Here is a 19587-nt window from a genome sequence, read left to right as displayed (position 1 = left end):
TATATCTATATCTATATAGAAATTTATATTCCACTTTGACAACTACTGTCATAGAATTTGACATATTGAAACCCCCACATTATGAAGTAAGGAACGTGCCTCAAACACCCAACATACAACATAATCCGTTTGCTATATCCGGAATACCATTTCCGATAATGTTTGTTATACAATATGCATGCATGCATTCGCAGAAGTGTGGCTACTCTCGTGAAAGTCTTATCTTAATTTTCTCCTGAAATCAGCTCGAGCATTTGGTGCACTTCTAGTATTGTTATACAATCTTTAATCATCGCACGACATTGCGGTAAATGAAATTTCATATCGAACAGCGCCCACAGTCATAGTCAGTGTGTTCTATTGTGCAATTGTAGAGAGTACTAAGTGTAAGCGGTCATAAGACCGCTCAAACTATCGAATAATTATATATATGTAAGTTGGCAAAATAAATAAATACATAAAGAATCGTTGAGTGTTTCTTGTTTGTAATAAATTTGTGTGTTCCAAAAAGTGTGTAAATTAAAAAACAATTTGGCTCAAAGAATTATTGAAAATTTTGTGAAATGGAACCTAAAAGAATACGCTTGTGTCTTAACTCGAACTCATGTAGAGCCGTAAAAAACTGTATCGTCACCTCAGCTGTGAGTGCTATGAGTGATTGTGAAACAATCTTTCGATTCATCAAATCGTATCGATCAGTCTCTAGAGTGTTAATGTCAAAGAAACCTTTGTTAGAATTGTTGATATTCCCTTTTGGCGCTGTTATTGTTACGTGCCAGCAAAAAATATTCCACAAAACTAGTTTTGAAGAATCTCGTCGATTTGAGTGGTTTTAGCGCCACAGCGATTGGCATCCGCTTTGATTACATAGACTCGAAAGTCTTGGGTGAGCTTTCAGGCGATTGTTCTTGTAACGGTTATCTAGTCCCCGTTGGGATGGTAAGATTCAAAAAAGTTGTCACCGAGGTCATACAATGGTAGACCCAGAAAATGTGTTGTTTGGGCGAAGTCAAACCATATGGAGAGGGGTGTCAGATGTGTAGAGTTAGCTGGGCATGCAAAGAGGTGGTTAGTCTCATGCGGAGATTTGTTGCACGCTGGAGATATGTTTGATATGTCCGGGTCAATTCTGGGTAGTAGGAGTTTAACCTATTGCCTTATCCAGAACGAAGCTAGGCAAGAGTCACTCTCGATTATTGCGCCAAATCGAGCTCGTCGTCTGCAGTGGGTGGAAGTTTGACTTCAAGTACGCCATTCACTGAGAGGGAGTCGGTAAAGGTGTTTATATGGTGGGATCTACCCTCGCTTGAATCGATAAGTTTTAGTTTTTAGTTTTCAGGCTATCGCTAATATTCCAAGCCAACCAAACTTTTAAGCGTATGCAAAGCTACCGAGTTGAAATTCTATAACCACATGTACAATATTCGAATTTATTTCTTTTTCATGAGTTCCCTCGATAGGCAAGGAACGATACTAGAAGCAGCGCCTTAGAGTTATCCGTACGAAAGGTGAACCTGGGTTCTATTTTGATTTTTGAATAAGAGATTAAGTTTCCATACTTCATTATTTTGAAGGACACATTGAGTCACTTATCACAAACATATAATTCAACTCTGTCAAGTACCAACTTACGCAAAACCGTACATTTCTCTGCCGAGAAGATTAAAAGGCTAATCACCTGCATAGAAACTAATATGAAGTAGAAGACTTTCTGCAAACTGAAATTACTAAAAAATAGTTTTGGAAATTGATTCCAAAAAAACTCAAACTGTCTACTTTATTATTCATAAATACTAGTATTGTGGATTTTGCTGCCTTGCATATAGAAAAAAAGCTCTCATTCTCTTTCAACTCAGTCTACTTAGTATATTTTCAGTTCTTTGGCAGAGATACTCAGCTAGTGCTGGCTCACATAGCTTTAATTAAGAGATGTAAAACCCCAATTCTTCATACAATCTTTCTGACTCATGCCAGAATAACAAGACGAAACGTTTGCGTCATTTGGTTTTTAAATTTTGACAGCGCATTAAAGCTTGAAGTTGGCTGCTGACGCAAATGTAATATCGAAAGACTATACATATAACAGAGAGATTTATATATTTACCGACATATATTTTTACTGAATTAATAGGATTATTCATTAGTTCTTAATCGCTGAGCTCTATAAAAAAATGTATTTCAGGGAATTGCGAAGATGTCAATAACTCATTAAACATGTCGATAATTGGATGCAGTATAACATGTCAATATTTCGACACTCACTTGTATCAATTAAAATGAACTGTACAGAAATCGAGCGTCAATAACGCTCTAAAGTTTCACTCTTCGGTCAAGTCGTGCGACACATTCGCTCGTAGTCATAAAATGTTTGTGTTTTAAGATCTCTCTAGATTTTTGTTCTCGGAGGGGGAATCTTTAAAGATATCGCACGATATGTATGATTCGTATTGGCCGCTAAAGACGCACCTCTTTTTGAAAACGTCCAAATAGGACTTACGGCACAGTACACCTACATCTTAAGCCCTGAACTCCGTCGTCAGTACTTGTATTCGGCCAACGGGACTGCCGTTAGGCATTACATAATGAGGCCAAGCTTAGTCATTCGGCTCTTCATTCACGCATTTTCGTCCTAAGTCCGGTTAATCTTGCTGTTTTCGCTGCATGCAACTCTTTCCTCCTTCTCTCTTGCTTCGCTATAGCTGCCGACGCTCTCACTCTGTCCTAGACCGCCTTCGATGAGATCATGTAAAGCATGATATTTTCCGGCGTCACTAGATCGTTTATTAGGTTGTCTACTTCAAATCTCTCTTTTTCATACTTTCAGCATACTTTTTCGCTGCTGCTGCAGGAGTAGCAATTTGGTTCGTCAACGTGTCCATATTCGTAACTGTGTGAGATAGAAATTAGTATCCCCATATTTCTGTTGTACCCATGATTTTACGCTTCGCTTCTGTGCGTCCATCATTTTTGCCATCGGCAAAGAAAAGCATCAGCACATTATATTTGATTTTGCAATCGAGTCATATTCGAGCTTTCATGCAAATATTTTTTTCGTAAAAAATATTAGATTCCTTCTCAGGTACCTTTTAAACATACCTTTAAATTTCCAAAGGAAAATTTACCTTGTAACCAAACCTTCGCTTCAGCCTTGTGACCTTAAGTATATCACAAGATGACCATTGATTCTCTACTTGTCGTCAATAAGGTTCATCTTGTTTTACTTGTAGTTGCAGGACTGCTAAACAAACACAGTTCAATGAGCATTCATTTGCTATACTGCAGTTGTCGAAGTTCTCTGGAACAAAGCGGTGTGAAATCATTTCGACACAGTTTTCTGCATTGTGCAGCTCTCGAAAAAATAAGTTTAAACATTCTGGGTTCAGATCTTTAGTTTTCGTGGCGATTGAAGAAAATCTTCCATCAGTTCAACCCTCAGGGTATGTAGTCGATGATTGAGATATTTTGGTACATCTTCAGGCGGGTTTCGCTACTTAAAGAGCCGATATTTAACTGTTCTGCCTCTGCGCTAAAATCTAACTTTCACCTAATTCTCAAATATTAGGTGTCAGCATTCATTATATTATTACTGATTTCTAGTAACATGCCATACTTTAAGAAAATGTTCTTAAACACGAATAATGAATCACCTTAATGAAAACACTTTCGCTTGTAGTAATTAGGCATATTCCTCAAGGCTAAATTCCAGCAATCTCTGTTTTTGGCTTTAAGGTTTTTAGATACAGAATTATGGTGGCTTGGAATGAGAATTGGTCCTTTACACTAAAAATAAACATTCTTCGGCATTGTTTAAACTTTTCAAAAAACTGGAATGAGTGCAGAGTTCATGGGTGTGGACTTTATAGGCTTCGTATGAGAACAGCGTCTACTCTTAATGAATTCATATGAACCCAAATATCTAATTTTGTATATTAGAGTCTTTAAAGGCATGGAAACCAAGTAGTAAGGCAAGGCGATATAGCGTCGGTCTCTTAAAGGAATAAAGTATATATATATAATAAAAAGTTCCAGTGTAGCACCCTGTATAGCTCTTATATGCTTTTATGACAACATTTTCGATCAGTCAACGGAAAAAAGCGTGCTTTATATTAGCAAAAGTTAAAAAATTCCATGTGTGCTCTGCTTTATGTTTAGACTGCCAAGACTTATGTTTAGTTCCTAATCGAATACTTAACTGTAAAGTACACAATAGGCGCTATGTAATTAAATAACGCGATCAAGCCATGTATTTAAATTTGCAAGTGTTAATAAGCAGAGATAGCAAAGGTTGCTTTAAGCTAAATCTTAACTTCTATAAGCGCATTCGCTACTCAAATAACGGTACAAAAAACAGGAAAAATTTTTCTGAAAATGAAGGCACCAAAGTACCACACATACCGCGGTCTCGTCTTCGCTTTTCAACAACTTGCGCTTATCATAATATTCAGCACGTTCTCACGGGCAAATCTGCCACTAGCAGCAAGTGCAACGGCGCAAATAACAAAAACAATAGAACCCACTATAAGCGCACAACAACAAATCTATCACACTTGCCACGACGTGCGCTGTCAATGCCGCGGTTTAGTGCTTAAATGTGTTATGAAAGGTGTTACTATACTCATCGACAGCGGCGCGGATGTGACAGGCAACGCGCGGCTCACTATAAGTTGTGCGGCGAATACAACTGCTGAGGAAATAAAGGAATCGCAGTTCGCTTACAGTTTTCGGCATCACAACGTCAAATTTAATTTGGTGAATTGCGCAATACTACCGGATATATTAAAGCGCGCGCAAATCAACTACACAGGTACAATCAAATTCAATGGCGCTGTGCCAGTGCCTGCGCACTTTTTACACCAAGCAAGTGGTTTGCAGCGCCTGCGCTTTGACGTGACAATTAACAGCAGCGCTGCAGATGGTTTGCCTGCAGAACTTTTTCACAAACAAGGCGCTTTGAAGGAGCTTAGATTGTTACTGTTATGCAAACCGGATGAAGTGGCGCTACCCACGCAAATATTCCACAGGCTATACGCGCTGGAAGCGCTATTAGTGCGCGTTGTACAAACCGATCTCGATGGCATTACAAATACGGTGCTGCGCAATTTAACAGCTTTGCATTTTCGTGATATGCCGAATTTGCGCAAACTTAATTTGGATGGCAATTATATGCAAACGTTGTCAGCTGAACTCTTTGTCACTTTACCCGAGTTAAACGAATTGACTTTGTGCTTGAACCATTTGGCGGCGCTGCCAAGCCGACTGCTGCGCGCGCAAAGTAAACTGATAAAGCTTAGTCTAGCCGGCAATATGTTGCAGGCGCTACCGCCTGGTGTCTTCGATACGACACCGCACTTATGGGAACTTGACTTGAACGACAATCAACTTTCAAAACCTACAAATATTATTACAGCGATCAAACCGCTGCGTTTTCTATACCGGCTCAACTTGAGTTACAATAACTTTTCGCGTATTGAGGGCGCTGATGAGTATGCAAACCGCACACTACTCACGCGCCAGAATATTAGAAAAATTAGTGACGCGCCGCCTTATTTTCAACAATATTTAGCGCAGCTGTCGACCAAACAATATGCGCCGCCATACAATATGACTGTAATCAACCTGAGTCATAATCGTGTTGAAACATTTCATTTACATAGCATCAGCGCTGCTATGTTGCAATGTCCCTATGAGCTCGATTTCACCAATAATCAAATAAAGCATATCTACGCGCTAAGTCATCCAGAACAAAGTCACAGCGACTGTACGCGTAAGTTGCTATTTCAGTTCAATCCACTGCAGTGTGACTGTGCCTTAGCTTGGACCTACAGCATGAATTTCTCGATGGCGACTAACTGGGAGTGTGTTAGGCGTGATGGCAGCAATTATATGTATTTACATGGGCAGCGCGCTATGTGCGCCTGGACGCCGAAATTTTGCCCTAGCGCTTGCAACTGCCGCTATGACGCGCAAGCACTTCACATCAACTGTACACACGCCTTGTTGAATAGCTTGACACAGTTGCCACGCCCAGCGCAGGTTTCTTTGACGCAGAGCACGCTGGATATTACGCACAACCGCTTTTTTGAATTGCCATCGAATTTGACTTTCGGTTACGCTAATGTGACGCGCCTGTATGCAGCACACAATCGCCTAGAAAATATACAAAGCGCGCACCTGCCGCCGCATTTGCAACTCTTGGATGTGCGGAATAATCGTTTAGCGCGCTTAAGCAACAGTTTCATTTTGCACTACCTCAATGAAAGCGCCACTTTACAGCAGCTTTATCTCTCCGAGAATCCATGGCTTTGCGACTGTGAGGTCGAGCAATTGTTAAACGCTGTGCGCGCGCATCGTAAGCGCATACCCGATGTGGCGCTTCTAGCTTGCGCGAATTTGCAAAATACCAGCTTGCTGCAAGCGCGCTACACAGAAGTTTGTGTGCCAGCATCAGCGCGGCGTTTGCGGTTGTTGTGGTCACTTTTCGGCATGTCGCTAGCAGCTATTGTGTTAATTAGTGTATTAGCGCTTTACTATAAATATAATTTGGAGCTACATGTGTGGCTATACGCGCACGATATGTTTCTCTGTTGCATACGCGAATATGACTTGGATAAGGAAAAAACATTCGATGCATTCATATCGTATGCGCATCAAGACGAGTCGTTTGTTAATGACATACTCTTGCCTGGTCTAGAGCAAGGTGAGCCACCATTTCGCGTGTGTACGCATGAACGCAATTGGCTCGCCGGCGCTTACATACCCGAACAAATTATTGAATCCGTCGCTCAATCGCGGCGCACAATCATTGTGCTCTCGCAGCATTTTATCGCATCGGATTGGGCGCGCATGGAATTTCGGACGGCGCATCAGTGCGCTTTGAATGAACGACGCGCGCGCTTAATTATCATAAAGTATGGCGAGCTTACCGATCTCACGATGATTGATAAGGAGTTGCGCGCCTATTTAGATATGAACACATATTTGAAGTGGGAGGAGCATCCATGGTTTTGGCGTAAGCTGCGTTATGCTATGCCACATCGCAAGGGTGAGCTGCGTGATGGCGACATGCTTGAGTTGAATGAACGTCACAGAGTTTATGTCATTGGCGATGTGGAGCTGAATCGGCTGCGTGGCCACGATGGATAGCATACTATGTGGACGTTTGTACAGATCAGTTTAGTATAGTATCTATTTTGTGTTTCGAAATTAAACATATATAGTTGTCACTATAGTTCGAATACAAGTTTAGGATCATGCTTTTTGTTTTCTTCCTTGCGGGTGAGCGCGTGGAAAATGCTGTCGTCACAGCAACGGTATGTGCCACTTAACCTCTAAGGAACCGTCGCCCACGGTGGATCCACGTTTAGGCATGACGACTCTTTGACTTTGCTCATTCTATGAAGTTACTTTATGAGATATCGGTGAACGGATAGCAGCTGTGTTGTGTAGAAGTCACTCTGGCCAATACCTTACGGCAGATTTTCTTTTTAGCACATCTGGCCAGATCTCTGCTCCGTGCTGTAAGACGCTGGTGGTTATTGCCATTAAGAGCTTTCTCTTTTCTTGTGTAAGACATCTTATGTTAGTCATCAGTCTGCTAAGATAGGATGTAATTTTCGTTGCCTTTCCTACTGCGTGCTGGATTTGTACCCAGAAGGTTAGTCTGGGGTCCAGTCTTTCGCCTAGATAATGCACAGCTTTTTGTGGAGATTATGTCAAGCCAATGTTTGTGTCCGTATCATGATTCAGCTTTCATCGGGCTTCCTCTGTTTCGCAGGCTGTGATTACTGCTGCTTTGTTGTCCGCGTAGCCGATTAAATATGATTCGTCGGGAATTTCAAGTTTTAGTATTCCGTCATAACTAACGTTCCACAGTTCTGGACGGAAAATGGACCTTGTGCTGCTTCAGACGTAACTTCTTTTTGTCGTGATCCCTCTTTGGTCTGGTACAGCAGTTTTCTGTTACTAAGATAGCTCTGCACCACATCATTGAGGTAATCGGAATACTGAAATTTTTTTCTAAAGCGCTCGCGCTATTGAAGGCGTGTCAAACGTCTAAAGTCGGCGACAGAGCTATTCGCTTAAATTTGGGACATCTACGCTGTGCAGCTTCTACACTTTCAATAACGTTTCGGATAGTGCCAAGACACGGTAAAATTGGAGGGAAAAAATATTAATATCGATTCATACTTTCCTTAGCCCAGATCTAACATAAATTATGAGTCTTCGCATTTGTGTTTGACCTTATAGAGATTATATCGGTTAGTACATATTCAAGATCAAATCAAACTTAACTCACATTTTTTTGACCTCCTCTAGTTTCAAGTCCTCAAACTGAAAATATCAAAAAGTTTTTTGAAGCTACACCCTGAAGTACAAATATAGCTTTATATAACCAACTTTAACAACCAGCTTAGCTCTTCTCGCCCATAACCGCCACCCTGTTAGTTACCGTGCGCCCACAAACATCACGTATCAAATCACTTAACTTGCGTCCTGTTGTTTTCCCAGCATCAATTTCCGTAAAATGATAACAACAATAACAATAGAAAACCACAAAAAGCGGACAGCAAACAAAGAAAAAGTAGCGGAGGCGGCCAATGAAAGCATACAAAACCAGACGCTGAGCACAATGACCACAAAGTGGAGTGGAGTGCAGCGCGTGAGGTTACAGCAGCCAACTGCTAGCATGATGACCCAACAATTGTGGCACACCTAGTAAACATGCAGCAGCCCAGTGCGTACAAATCAATTGTCTGCGTTTGGCTGATTTGCCAAGGAGAAGCGATAAAAAATGGCCATTGAAAAATTGTGGAAACAAAAAATCAAAGGAAATGAATTGAAGGGTGTACAGCAACCCACAAAAATGGGAAGTGGGGAGAGAACAATGCGCCGCACGAACAGCTGCCCACTGGCGGCATGGCGCGCAGCAGTAGCGTGCGCTCAAATTCACTCATACATACACGCATACAAACAACTTGCCTTCGCTAAGGTCTACTTTCAGGCAGCGACGCGCTCGTACTCGCATATTCAATTGCTGTGGTCAATCGCTTGTATTCAATAATGTTGCACGTGCTACAAATTTTGAATATGCTGTTCCTTTGCGCTTACACTTTGCTAACGGTACTTGCTGCCGGCCGCTATTCATTTGCTATGGCCAATTCTGTTTTTTGCTTATTTTTTTGTATTTATTATTTCACTTTTTTGCTTTGTTTGCGCATTTTTCATGCCCCAATTTGTTGCTATCTATTTGCGGCTTGCCTGCGCTGTGCTCTGGTGTGCGTGCGTTTCATTATCATATCATTTGTTATCATTTTTATTCGGCGCTAGCCGCACAGTTCGATGTCGAATGTCGTTTGTAAATGGCATGTTATCAATTTTCAAGATGATTGAATTGACCTTTTTTACCCAAATCACCGGGGGAGGCATAAATTGGATGCATGGGTGTGGCAGGGTAAAGTTTTTAATAAAAATGGCAGCATTTAATAGGCGGCAATAAATTTATCTTATAAAATTTTGTTAAGCAGAGCGTCATAAATATCAAACTAAGATGTTTAAGATTTGAGAATGTTTTTAGAAAAATATGTTCTTTTTATAAACAATTCCTAATAGGAAATTGGGTGTATCAAGCTATCTAGCTGTCTTCGGATCGAAAAGCCACCAATCAGACCGATCTTGGTGTGATAGACGTATTTTTTAGACGTGCGTACGCTCCGAGATCCTAACATTGACTCAGACCACTATCTTGTTGCAGCCTACATACACACCCGCCTCTTTGCAGCAAAAAACGCACGTTAACAGACACAAGGGAGGTTCGATATCGAGAAGCTGCAATCAAAACAGACAGCCGAACCATTGATTTTCGGAAAAGGTAAAAGAACAACTGGTAAATCAGGAGTGCCGTGTCGCAGCAGAGAGAAAACAGACTGCTTACATTGCAACGTTACGATCGACCGCAACACGCGCAGGATGCGATAGATACCGAGAGTTGAAGAGGGAAGTGAGATGCATTTGCAGGCAGAAAAATAAGAGAGGCCGAAATGCGTGAGTACGAAGAGCTAGACTAGCTGTCTGACAGGGGTAATGTTCGAAAAGATGCGAGGACAAACGGAAGGTTTCAAAACCGGAGCATACTCGTGTAGCACCACCTGAGGTGATCTGGTAACCGATGCTCAGAGCATACTAAAATTATGGAGGGAACACTTCCCCTGCTGAATGGCAGTTAAAGCATAACGCCAGGAGAAGGCGAACACGATTCTCCAATCGCTGGCGATGGAACAGACGTTCCATTGGAGGACCATAAAGAAGTTCGTATAGCAATTACCCGTCTGAAGAACGACACAACGGCGGGACCGATGGATTATTGGAACTATACAAACACGGCGGTGAAAAACGAAATCGTGGAAAAACAGCCGCATTTGCAAAAAAAAAAGAAAGTGCGGTTTCACCGAAGCAATGCACTGTGTCACAAGTCAATTAAAACGATGGCAAAAGGCCATGACTTGGACTTCGAATTGCTTCTCCATCCGCCGTATCCTCCAGACCTGATCCCCATTGACTATTATCTGATTCCAGAACTCAATAAATGCTCGCTGGGAAAAGTTTTTCGTCGAATAAAGAGGTGAACGCGTTACTGGGGTATATTTTGCAGCAAAGAACAAATCGTACTACACACAACTGGTATTGAAGAATTGGAGGGTCGCTATATTCGGTGATTTTTTTAAGCTCCAAAGCCGATTGAAAGCTCTCAAAGCGAGATATACCTTTTTTTTTACCAATTTTTAACTAGGTTTAATAAACAAAAGTAGCCTAAATCTTAATATTAAAAACAATATAAACTTTTCCGCGCATGGTATGTGTCTACGCTAAACATGGGGTTGATAAGCGACACAATTGTCGCTTACCAATAAGTGGATTTTGTAGTGAAATTTCAGGATTTAATATAAATTTATTGACATTTTTATAAATTATCAGGTGAGCATAAATAATACTTGAAAAATCTTCTTAGATTGTTGAAAACTAAGCTATACATAGTCAAGACTTCAATTATAGGTAGTTGTCATCGCTAAATCTAGGATTGTTTAGTGGCAATAGCAACCGAGTAAGAAATGGAGTTTAGCTAGAGTTTCAGTAACCAATAATTTATCAACACGCGAAACTCCTTTTTATCAATCACAATAACAATAAAAAGTTTCACTCAAAATGATATAAATCACAAATTATGATCCTTTTGGAGGAGCTTAGGGCTAACTAAACATTATATGGATTTATGTGTCCAGCCAGTGACTTTTAAATTGACCTGTTCTTATGTCCTGCAGCAATTTATGTATTTATGATGCATTCTAATCGTGTTTCCTTTAACTGTTTTTTAGGCAGAAGCCATGATGCTCGGCGTTCATAAACGTACTGTCATTTTTTATATAGCGCTGCTCTTTTTTCAACAAACGCAACCACTTACAAAAGCAGCCAACTCGAAAACCATAAATGGAAGAAATCCCAATACATATTGCGATATTGGAGGGTGTGCGTGCACTGCAACTGCTGTGACGTGTCAGCTGAAGGATTGTAACGCTAGTGGTCCACAATTTATAGGCGTACGTCGCATAGAATATGCAGCACCTTCAAATCACTGTACATTAAAAACACGCACAAAATACAACCACCTGTTCGTGCCACGCATAATTGTACCAGTGATTAAAAGTTATCTTAAAGAATCCGAGTTTTCAATGGAAAATTGTCTGCAAACGCCAGAAGCGCTGCGACAGAAGAAACTAAGCTATTACGGCACAGTAGTGCACGATAAACTTAGTGCTGCTAACGGAGGAGAAGATATTTATTTTCAAAATTCGCACAATTTATGGGAACTGAACCATATAAGCGAAAATGCTAGCAGTGGTGAACTAATCGCGCAGCTATTACTCGATTTGGATCAACTTAAGGAATTGGACTTGACAGCTGATTGCACAGGTGGCGCCAATATAATTCCCGGCGACTTGCTGCATACATTAGACACGTTAGAGACGCTGCGCTTGGACATCAGCGGCGCAAGGCCACAATTGACAGCGGCGCATTTCCGCGATTTAAAAAAACTGAAAATATTGCGCTTGGATGATAATCGCTTGCGCACGCTTGCTGCAGATATTTTTAAGCCAGTATACAGTTTAGAGCATTTAAACTTATCACTGAATGCGCTGGCGAGGCTACCCGCTGATTTGTTATCGGCGCAATATAAATTGAAGTCGTTAGATTTGAGTTACAATAAACTCAAATCGCTGCCGCACAACTTTTTTAAGAGGCAAGAGAACTTGGAGGTATTACTGTTGGCACACAATGAATTCAGCATGCCCAATAATGTTATAGAACATTCTGTGAACTTTTTCAATTTGCGCGAATTCGATTTGAGCTACAATCAATTGAGCGGGCTGCGCGGCACGGGTTTGTATGAAAATAAAACGATTTTAACGCGTCCGATTCACACGCGTTTTAGCTACTATTCCGCTTTAAACTTACATGTTAATTTAAGTCACAATAACATCAGCATGCTCAGCTTCGATTGGTTTAAATACATTAAAGATTGCTACTACACTTACGATCTCTCGCATAACAACATCAAGCATGTAACGTTTTTGAAGCATCCAGGTGTAAATATGGTGCGCTGCTGGCGGAAATGGCTTCTCGCCAATAATCCGTTACATTGTGATTGCCAGTTGGCTTGGTTAATAAATAACGGTTATCAATTTGATACTAGTGATTGGCGCTGCACATTTCCGGAATACTTGTCCACACGTGCGCTAAATGCGCTTAATAGCAGCGCGCTCTGCAATTGGTCACCTGCTTCATGTCCTGAAAAGTGCGCTTGTAGTTATGATACTAGCGCGCTCTTAGTTAATTGTACTAAAGCGCAACTTTCGCAGTTACCAAGCATACCGCGCCCTGAACAGGTGAGCCGCAGTAGTACAACGTTAAACATCAACAATAATACATTATATGAACTGCCGTTGAACACAAGTTTTGGCTACGCACAAGTAACGCGCTTGTATGCCGCTTATAATAAGCTGACCAGCATACATTCAAAGCGGCTGCCGCCTAACTTGACGGTACTGGATGTGCGCGCTAATAAACTAGAGCGCTTAAGCAATTATTTTTTACTAAGATATGTAGAAGCAAGTGAAACCTTAGAAGAACTGTATATTTCAGGCAATCCGTGGATTTGCGATTGTGGCGCTGAGCTGCTCTTGCGCGTCGTGCGCGCGCAACGAAAGCGCATACTCGACGCCGACGCAGCGCTTTGCGCCAACCTACCAAATGTTACACTTACAGATGTCATTTTTACCGATATTTGCCACGTCAACAAGTCGCGTGCCAAGATTTTTCAGTTAGCATTAGTGCTTACGATTGTTATCACTATGCTCATTAGCGCCTTTGCGCTTTACTATAAACACAAATTACAAATAAAGATTTGGCTATATGCGCATCACATATGTCAGTGTTGTATTACAGTGGAGACACTGGATAGTGATAAAACTTTTGATGCTTTTATATCATACTCGCATCAACAACAACACTATGTCAATCATATATTGCTGCCGCAGCTTGAGCAGGGCGATCCACCATATCGCATTTGCACACACGAACGCAACTGGTTAGCTGGCGCTTATATACCCGAGCAGATTATTGAATCGGTGGAGCAGTCGCGTCGTACAATCATTGTGATGTCAGATGATTTCATCGCATCGGATTGGGCGCGCATGGAGTTTCGCATGGCGCATCAGAGCGCTTTAAATGAGCGACGCGCGCGCATAATTATCATAAAATATGGTGAGCTTACGAATGTAACGCAATTGGATAAGGAGCTGCAGGCCTATTTGAAAATGAACACGTATCTGGACTTTAACGATTCGCGTTTTTGGCAAAAGCTGCGTTATGCATTGCCGCATAAAATCGCTATTGGTAGTAAATCCGACCAGCACGAAGGACAGAAGCCTATTAACTTCATTGGGCAAGATAAGCTAATTTTACGATAATAATTATAATAATCAAAAGAAAAGGTTTACATTCAAGTAGATTTGATAGTTGCTATATATATGTATATAAATAAATGAAATAAATTCTTTTCTAGTGCGAATATATTTCTGAGTCCACATTCAATAAGAGTAAATTTTGTCGGTAAGCTTGATTATTTTAAGAGTATGTGCTTATTTCTGCTGTATAATGCTCAGCATCTTGTGTCAAATTCATATGTAGAGTAAGATAGCTGCTCGCGTGGAGTGTATGGAGAGCTTAAGTGCAGCCGTCTGGGTTCATTCATATCTTTTCGACCATTAGCTAAGAGAGCCATTTTGATTGACAAACATTTGGAGTTTGAACTGCTAGTACTAAAATAGGATAGAGAAGTTTACTTGATTATATCTTATTCGTTTGTAGCCCTAAATGATTCAAAGCTAAGTAATGTTTATACGAAAAGCATAGAGGATTGTCGAAACTTCGCAAAAGAGTAGTCAAAAAAGGAGACGGGAATTAAGTTTAAAAAAGGGGACTACATATGATTAGACGGTTTGATTAAACAATCTTGGAAAGGGTTTCCTTTCAAAAAGAGACGTAATATTAGAAGGAACTTTGAATGAATTCAAGAGAATAAAATACTTCCTAAATAAGACTTCTTGTTAAAAGAGTGTTCCAAAAAGGCGACGCAATTTCTGAACAACTATTTTTTTAAGAAGAAATGCCAGTAAACCTTAATTAAAGTGAGTAAAGGGAACTTCGTACGGTTTGAAGGTTAGATTAAACGATCTTCGAAAAGGTTTTCTTCTGAAAGGAGGAATAACAATAAATGGAACTTTGAAGTCTCTGAGTGATCTTCGAAACAATTTTTCTTAAGAAGAAACCCTATGATTTTCAACGGGTACTGAAGTTATGTCTAAGGTTTCTCCAAAGGCGACTTCAGATTATGGTCTTTGCAAAGCGGTTTGCCTAAGAGAATTTTTCTTAAGAAGAGCTGTCACGGTTGTGAGTGTGTACCGCGAAGAAAAGAGGTAATGACTGAGAGTACTTCGATAATGGGCTTTTCAAAGTATATCTGATTAAGGCCTTTGCAAGCCGGTCTGTCTAAAAGAAAATGTCATAATAAGGGAAACTTAGAAACGAGCTTTTCGTATGCGTTAGGACTAAGAAATATTCGAAAATCGGCAGCTCTGGGCGTTAACATGACGAAAAGATTTTCAAAATAGGTCTCCTAAGCGAAAATAAGAGATGATTTTTTGTCTGTTTGATTTCCATGTAAGTACTTCCTAGGCAACCATATAGTATTTAGAGGCCAGTACAAAATATATTGCGAATGCACAGATCTTTCGCTATTCAAGGTTTTTTCAGATCGCAAGTCAAAGGTAATCCCAAACTCAAAACGACAGTCGTTAGTAACAGTGTACAGGAAAGAGCCAGCGTAAGGAGATTTTACGTACTGCTTCTTAATGAGCTGGTCAGGTGGCTTATAATATTAATTTGACGAAAAATGCTTCGTCGTTCCTATTATAGAAAAGTTGAAGGCAGAGAATTCTCGATATTTTTTTCGTAAAAAATATTTAATATTCAGTCTTCTTTAGTCCGGAAGTCTCTTACATTCTCCTCGTGTTCCCTGATGATTTAGTCTCAAATCCTTTATAGTTGTGACCAATACTCACTCTCTTGAAAAGCATAAATTCATATAAAAATATTAAATGGCATTAAGTACCGTTAACACAAATCATTACTCGAGCAAAACATAAAATTCCATTTATGCTTGATCATACTTTAGTGTACCTATCATACTAATTGCAAACTATTGGCCTGAAATGCCTTTCAAGTTACGCCGCCTGCTAAGAGTGGGTGCAGCAATAATAATCATAGAAATTATTAGAAATTATGGCAATCATATTTACTTTTGGCAATTTGCGCTTCCTGCTAGTTTGCCATAAAGAACCGAAAAAAGAGAAAGAAAAAAACCGAAAATATCATGTAACGGCGCAGCGAGCGTAAGCGACGCTGATTGCTAACAAATAAAAATGTTCGCCAAATCCTCGAATTTATAGATTTCTGCAATAGGCCGGTAATAGACAGCCTCAGAGCATGCCAATGCCGCACAAACACAAGTGTACAAGTAGCAGAGCCGACCGAGCACGGGCATAAACAGTAATCAAAAGGCACGAGGAAAATGTTAGCTTGACAGGAGCCAGTTGCGCGGAAGACAGCAAACAAGTAGAGAACATTGTAGTTACTAGACCACTTGTATATTGGTATATAATTCGCATGTGCGCCTGCATGTATGCTACATAAATTGTCATAATTGAGCGGGAGTGGTTAGTTGTTCTGAAATGTAAGCAAAGCCAACTATGTTTTATATGTGTAGCATTAAAAATATGTCAGTTTTACGCAGGTAATTCAGCACAGCTCTTCCAAAAACTGAAAGAAAAACTTCATTTGTGTTCCAATCCAAATATGTTACATTTCTCATAAACTATTTAAAACCGTAAATTTTCTCTAAAACACTGAATTTTATTCGGTTTTAAGTTTCATGGTCTATGTTCCAATTTCAAATCGTTCCTAAGTACAAAAAAAAATGATAAAATATTAAAAAATATCCTTATGTATTAATTTAACTTTAGTATTTTTTAAGTTTCATATTCCAAATCGTTCCAATTCTCATTTTTTCAATTCACAATTAATTACTCCTTTTATGCTATGAGCTATTTAAAACTGTAAATTTTTCCAAAAACATTGCATTTTATTAGTGTTTTTGTTCCATGTGCCAATTTCAAATCGTTCCTAATTACCAAAAAATGTGTCTAAAATGTTAAAAAATATCCATATTTATTAATTTCAATTGATTTGTTTTTAATTTTCATATATCATAATGTTTATATATTTGAACTCAAAGGAGTTACATATTAATATTTTGTTCCAATTCCAAAGCATTTCATTATTTTATATATTTTATTTGCTTTGTATTGTAAAAGTTTTCATTAAGTTAACAGTGATAAGACTCAAATTGGTTTCAAAACTGTTCCGGTACCACTTCAGTTTTGTTTTGAATGCGTCGAGTTCCATTTCATTACTTACAATACGACATATTATCTTCAATTCTGAAATCATGCTCTTTCTTGCATTATATTCAATAATATTTTCATTTGATATGTTCCAATTCCATTTCGTTCCTCCCAGTTCGAAAGTTTTGTCATTAGTAAACTAACCAGATTTTGTTTCACTTGAGTTTCGTTTCAGTTCCATTTCGTTCCTTGCAATATTAAAATTTACTATATTTAAAGAAAATGTTATACGTTCAACTAAACAAAATAAATTAACTTTATTACAGCGAATTCCATTTCGTTTCATAATATCATTTTCGATGTTTCAAATTCCATTTCGTTCCCAATAACATTTAAAATTATATTTTCAACAAAATTTCTAATACTTTAGCTTTTCATCAGTGAATTCCATTTCGTTTCATAATATAATATTTCAATGTGTCATATTCTTTCCTTTTTACCAAAGTCTTCAGCATTTTACTTTCTGACATTATGTTTTCCGCACCGCTGTTTCACACTTGTCGCTTTGTTGTACAATTTTTATTGCTCGCCATTGCCGCCCTCCCCCAAACCGCTGCCACATTAGGCGAGTGAACTGCCTCGAAGTCAAATAAAAAAGAAATAAAAGTGTCGAGTGCATTATTGCCGAATTGCTACGCGACATTGGCGCTGATGACTACGCAGCATACGGGCACACACGCTCATACGCTCTCGAACTTTCACTGGCGCTCACTTAGCAATATGTACATACGGTATGTATGCGAGTATATATGTATATAAATATATACACCACATTGTCGCATACTGATTTCCTTTACTTACTTTTACTACGAAATACCCATACTTTACCGTTAAAATCTTGCTAGTTTTATTATTGTCACATGTACGCATATAATTTTTATTTTTGTTTTTTTTTCCTGTGCGCCGCTTGCCATACGTGTCCTTTGTGCTTGACGCTATTATTTTGCACTTACACTAACATGTTCATAAATATTTTTCTATGGTATTTTATTGATACTCCGACCTAACAATGTTTGCCGCCAGCAATACCCACACACATACGCATATACGTGTTACATTATTACACAGATTCAATATAGTCGTATGTGTTGTAATTATTTGTTGCTTTTGCGCTGCTTTGGGACATTTAACGTTCGCAGCTGTTGGCAGTTTTATGCAGGCACAGGTCGCCAGAGTTGCCCAACGTCTTCAAATAGTCGCCGCTAAAGCCACGCACACGATCTGAAACACATCTATGTATGTGTGTGTGTGACTGGTTGTAGGTTTTCATTGTCCTTCGCGTTTATTGTAGGCACGCACACGATGGTGTGGGCAGTCATAATTGTCTGCCTGGCCAGCTGTTTCGCCAGCCTGTTTCTTAGTATATTTCATGGCAATTTGAGTTGTTGTTTTTATTTTTTGTTTTCTGGTTTTGTTGCGCTGTCAAAAAGCAATAATCATCAATTCTGATTTTTTCTCTTTAGTATCGTGAATGATTTTCTCTACTTAAGAGCTTTTTGCTGCTGTCTTTTTCCGCCAATCGATGGGCTTGCTGAGTGCCACTGTATTTTGTGTGCATTTCTTTGATTTCAATTTGATGAGTATTTATTGTAAGCGCAATGTGTGTTGCATTTTTATACAACCATATATTAATGCATACATTATTACCAGGACCGCTGCAGACCCGATTAGAGGGGCTGAATTTTATATACCGAAGCCAGTATTGAACTTATGCAAACCAAGTTGGGACGTTCAAGGATTTTGTATGGGCCTTGAACTATGATTTTCGACACTCAACCTTCATAAGATACAGAAGTTGATCTAAATATCCAGTTATCCTCTTGGATATAAAGAACCTTTGAATTTCCGTGATCCAGCAATTCGACTGGTACGCTGTTTTTAACTCGGCTATAACCGCGCAGCGTTGTCTACGCCAGTAAAGAAAGTCAAGAAAGCAACTCCTTCAGACCCAGAAATGAGTTATATGAGACTTAATACGACAAGATAGTTGATAGTGCCGCTCTCATCTTCAAGAGTTTCTCGTCTGCAACCTGTTGATAAAGTGGAATACTTAAGGCTTATTCTTGAAAGTAGCCTCTCATAGAGGCCAAACTTCGAGAAGAGAATAAGAAAGGCAACGGTTAACTTATATTGCTGTGGAAAAGCTTCATGGCCAAAAGCTAGGAACTGCCACCAAAGTGGGAATTCTCACAAATAAGCGGCGATATCAGCGCTGAGCACGCTAACTACACTGTCGAGCTACTTCATTATCAGACTCGCTTGTAGGACTGGAAAAAGTGGAATCGCTAGCAACTGGAAAGACGACGAGCTAGCCGCAGATGACACTCTTGCCCCACTGACATCGGCCCACGAAGAGCCAATTTTGGCTGAGCCTGGTCCTGCGAAGAAATGCTTAACGGCAGTCCCGAAGGATCAGTGAAATGCAGTCGGAGTTAGAGTTTAGTACGTGTACTGTTAGTGTACTGTACTGTTAGTTCAGCATGGTATGATCATCCATCCTGGGCGTGGTCCC

The 19587-nt window shown here is 39.7% G+C and overlaps 2 protein-coding genes across 2 annotated transcripts; both read left to right on the top strand.

Moving 5' to 3' along the window:
- Positions 1-257: 257 nt before the first annotated feature.
- On the top strand, positions 258-14126 carry LOC120781994 (protein toll-like). The gene is made up of 2 exons (XM_040114160.1): positions 258-432; positions 11370-14126. The coding sequence occupies exon 2, from the start codon at positions 11379-11381 to the stop codon at positions 14019-14021; it is 2643 nt and encodes an 880-aa protein (XP_039970094.1). The 5' UTR covers positions 258-432; positions 11370-11378; the 3' UTR covers positions 14022-14126.
- Positions 4875-7221, top strand: LOC120781995 (protein toll-like). Its single transcript, XM_040114161.1, has one exon. The coding sequence runs from the start codon at positions 5125-5127 to the stop codon at positions 7141-7143; it is 2019 nt and encodes a 672-aa protein (XP_039970095.1). The 5' UTR covers positions 4875-5124; the 3' UTR covers positions 7144-7221.
- Positions 14127-19587: the final 5461 nt, after the last annotated feature.

The sequence above is a fragment of the Bactrocera tryoni genome, unplaced genomic scaffold (assembly GCF_016617805.1).
Source record: "Bactrocera tryoni isolate S06 unplaced genomic scaffold, CSIRO_BtryS06_freeze2 scaffold_847, whole genome shotgun sequence".
NCBI classification, from domain to species: domain Eukaryota; kingdom Metazoa; phylum Arthropoda; class Insecta; order Diptera; family Tephritidae; genus Bactrocera; species Bactrocera tryoni.
Note: the sequence above shows the minus strand (reverse complement) of the source record. Positions and strands in the feature narration are given on the sequence as shown.

Bases quoted from the DNA above. Each gene is read 5' to 3' on its own strand.
- LOC120781995 (XM_040114161.1), top strand. From the start codon at position 5,125: ATGCCGAATTTGCGCAAACTTAATTTGGATGGCAATTATATGCAAACG.
- LOC120781994 (XM_040114160.1), top strand. From the start codon at position 11,379: ATGATGCTCGGCGTTCATAAACGTACTGTCATTTTTTATATAGCGCTG.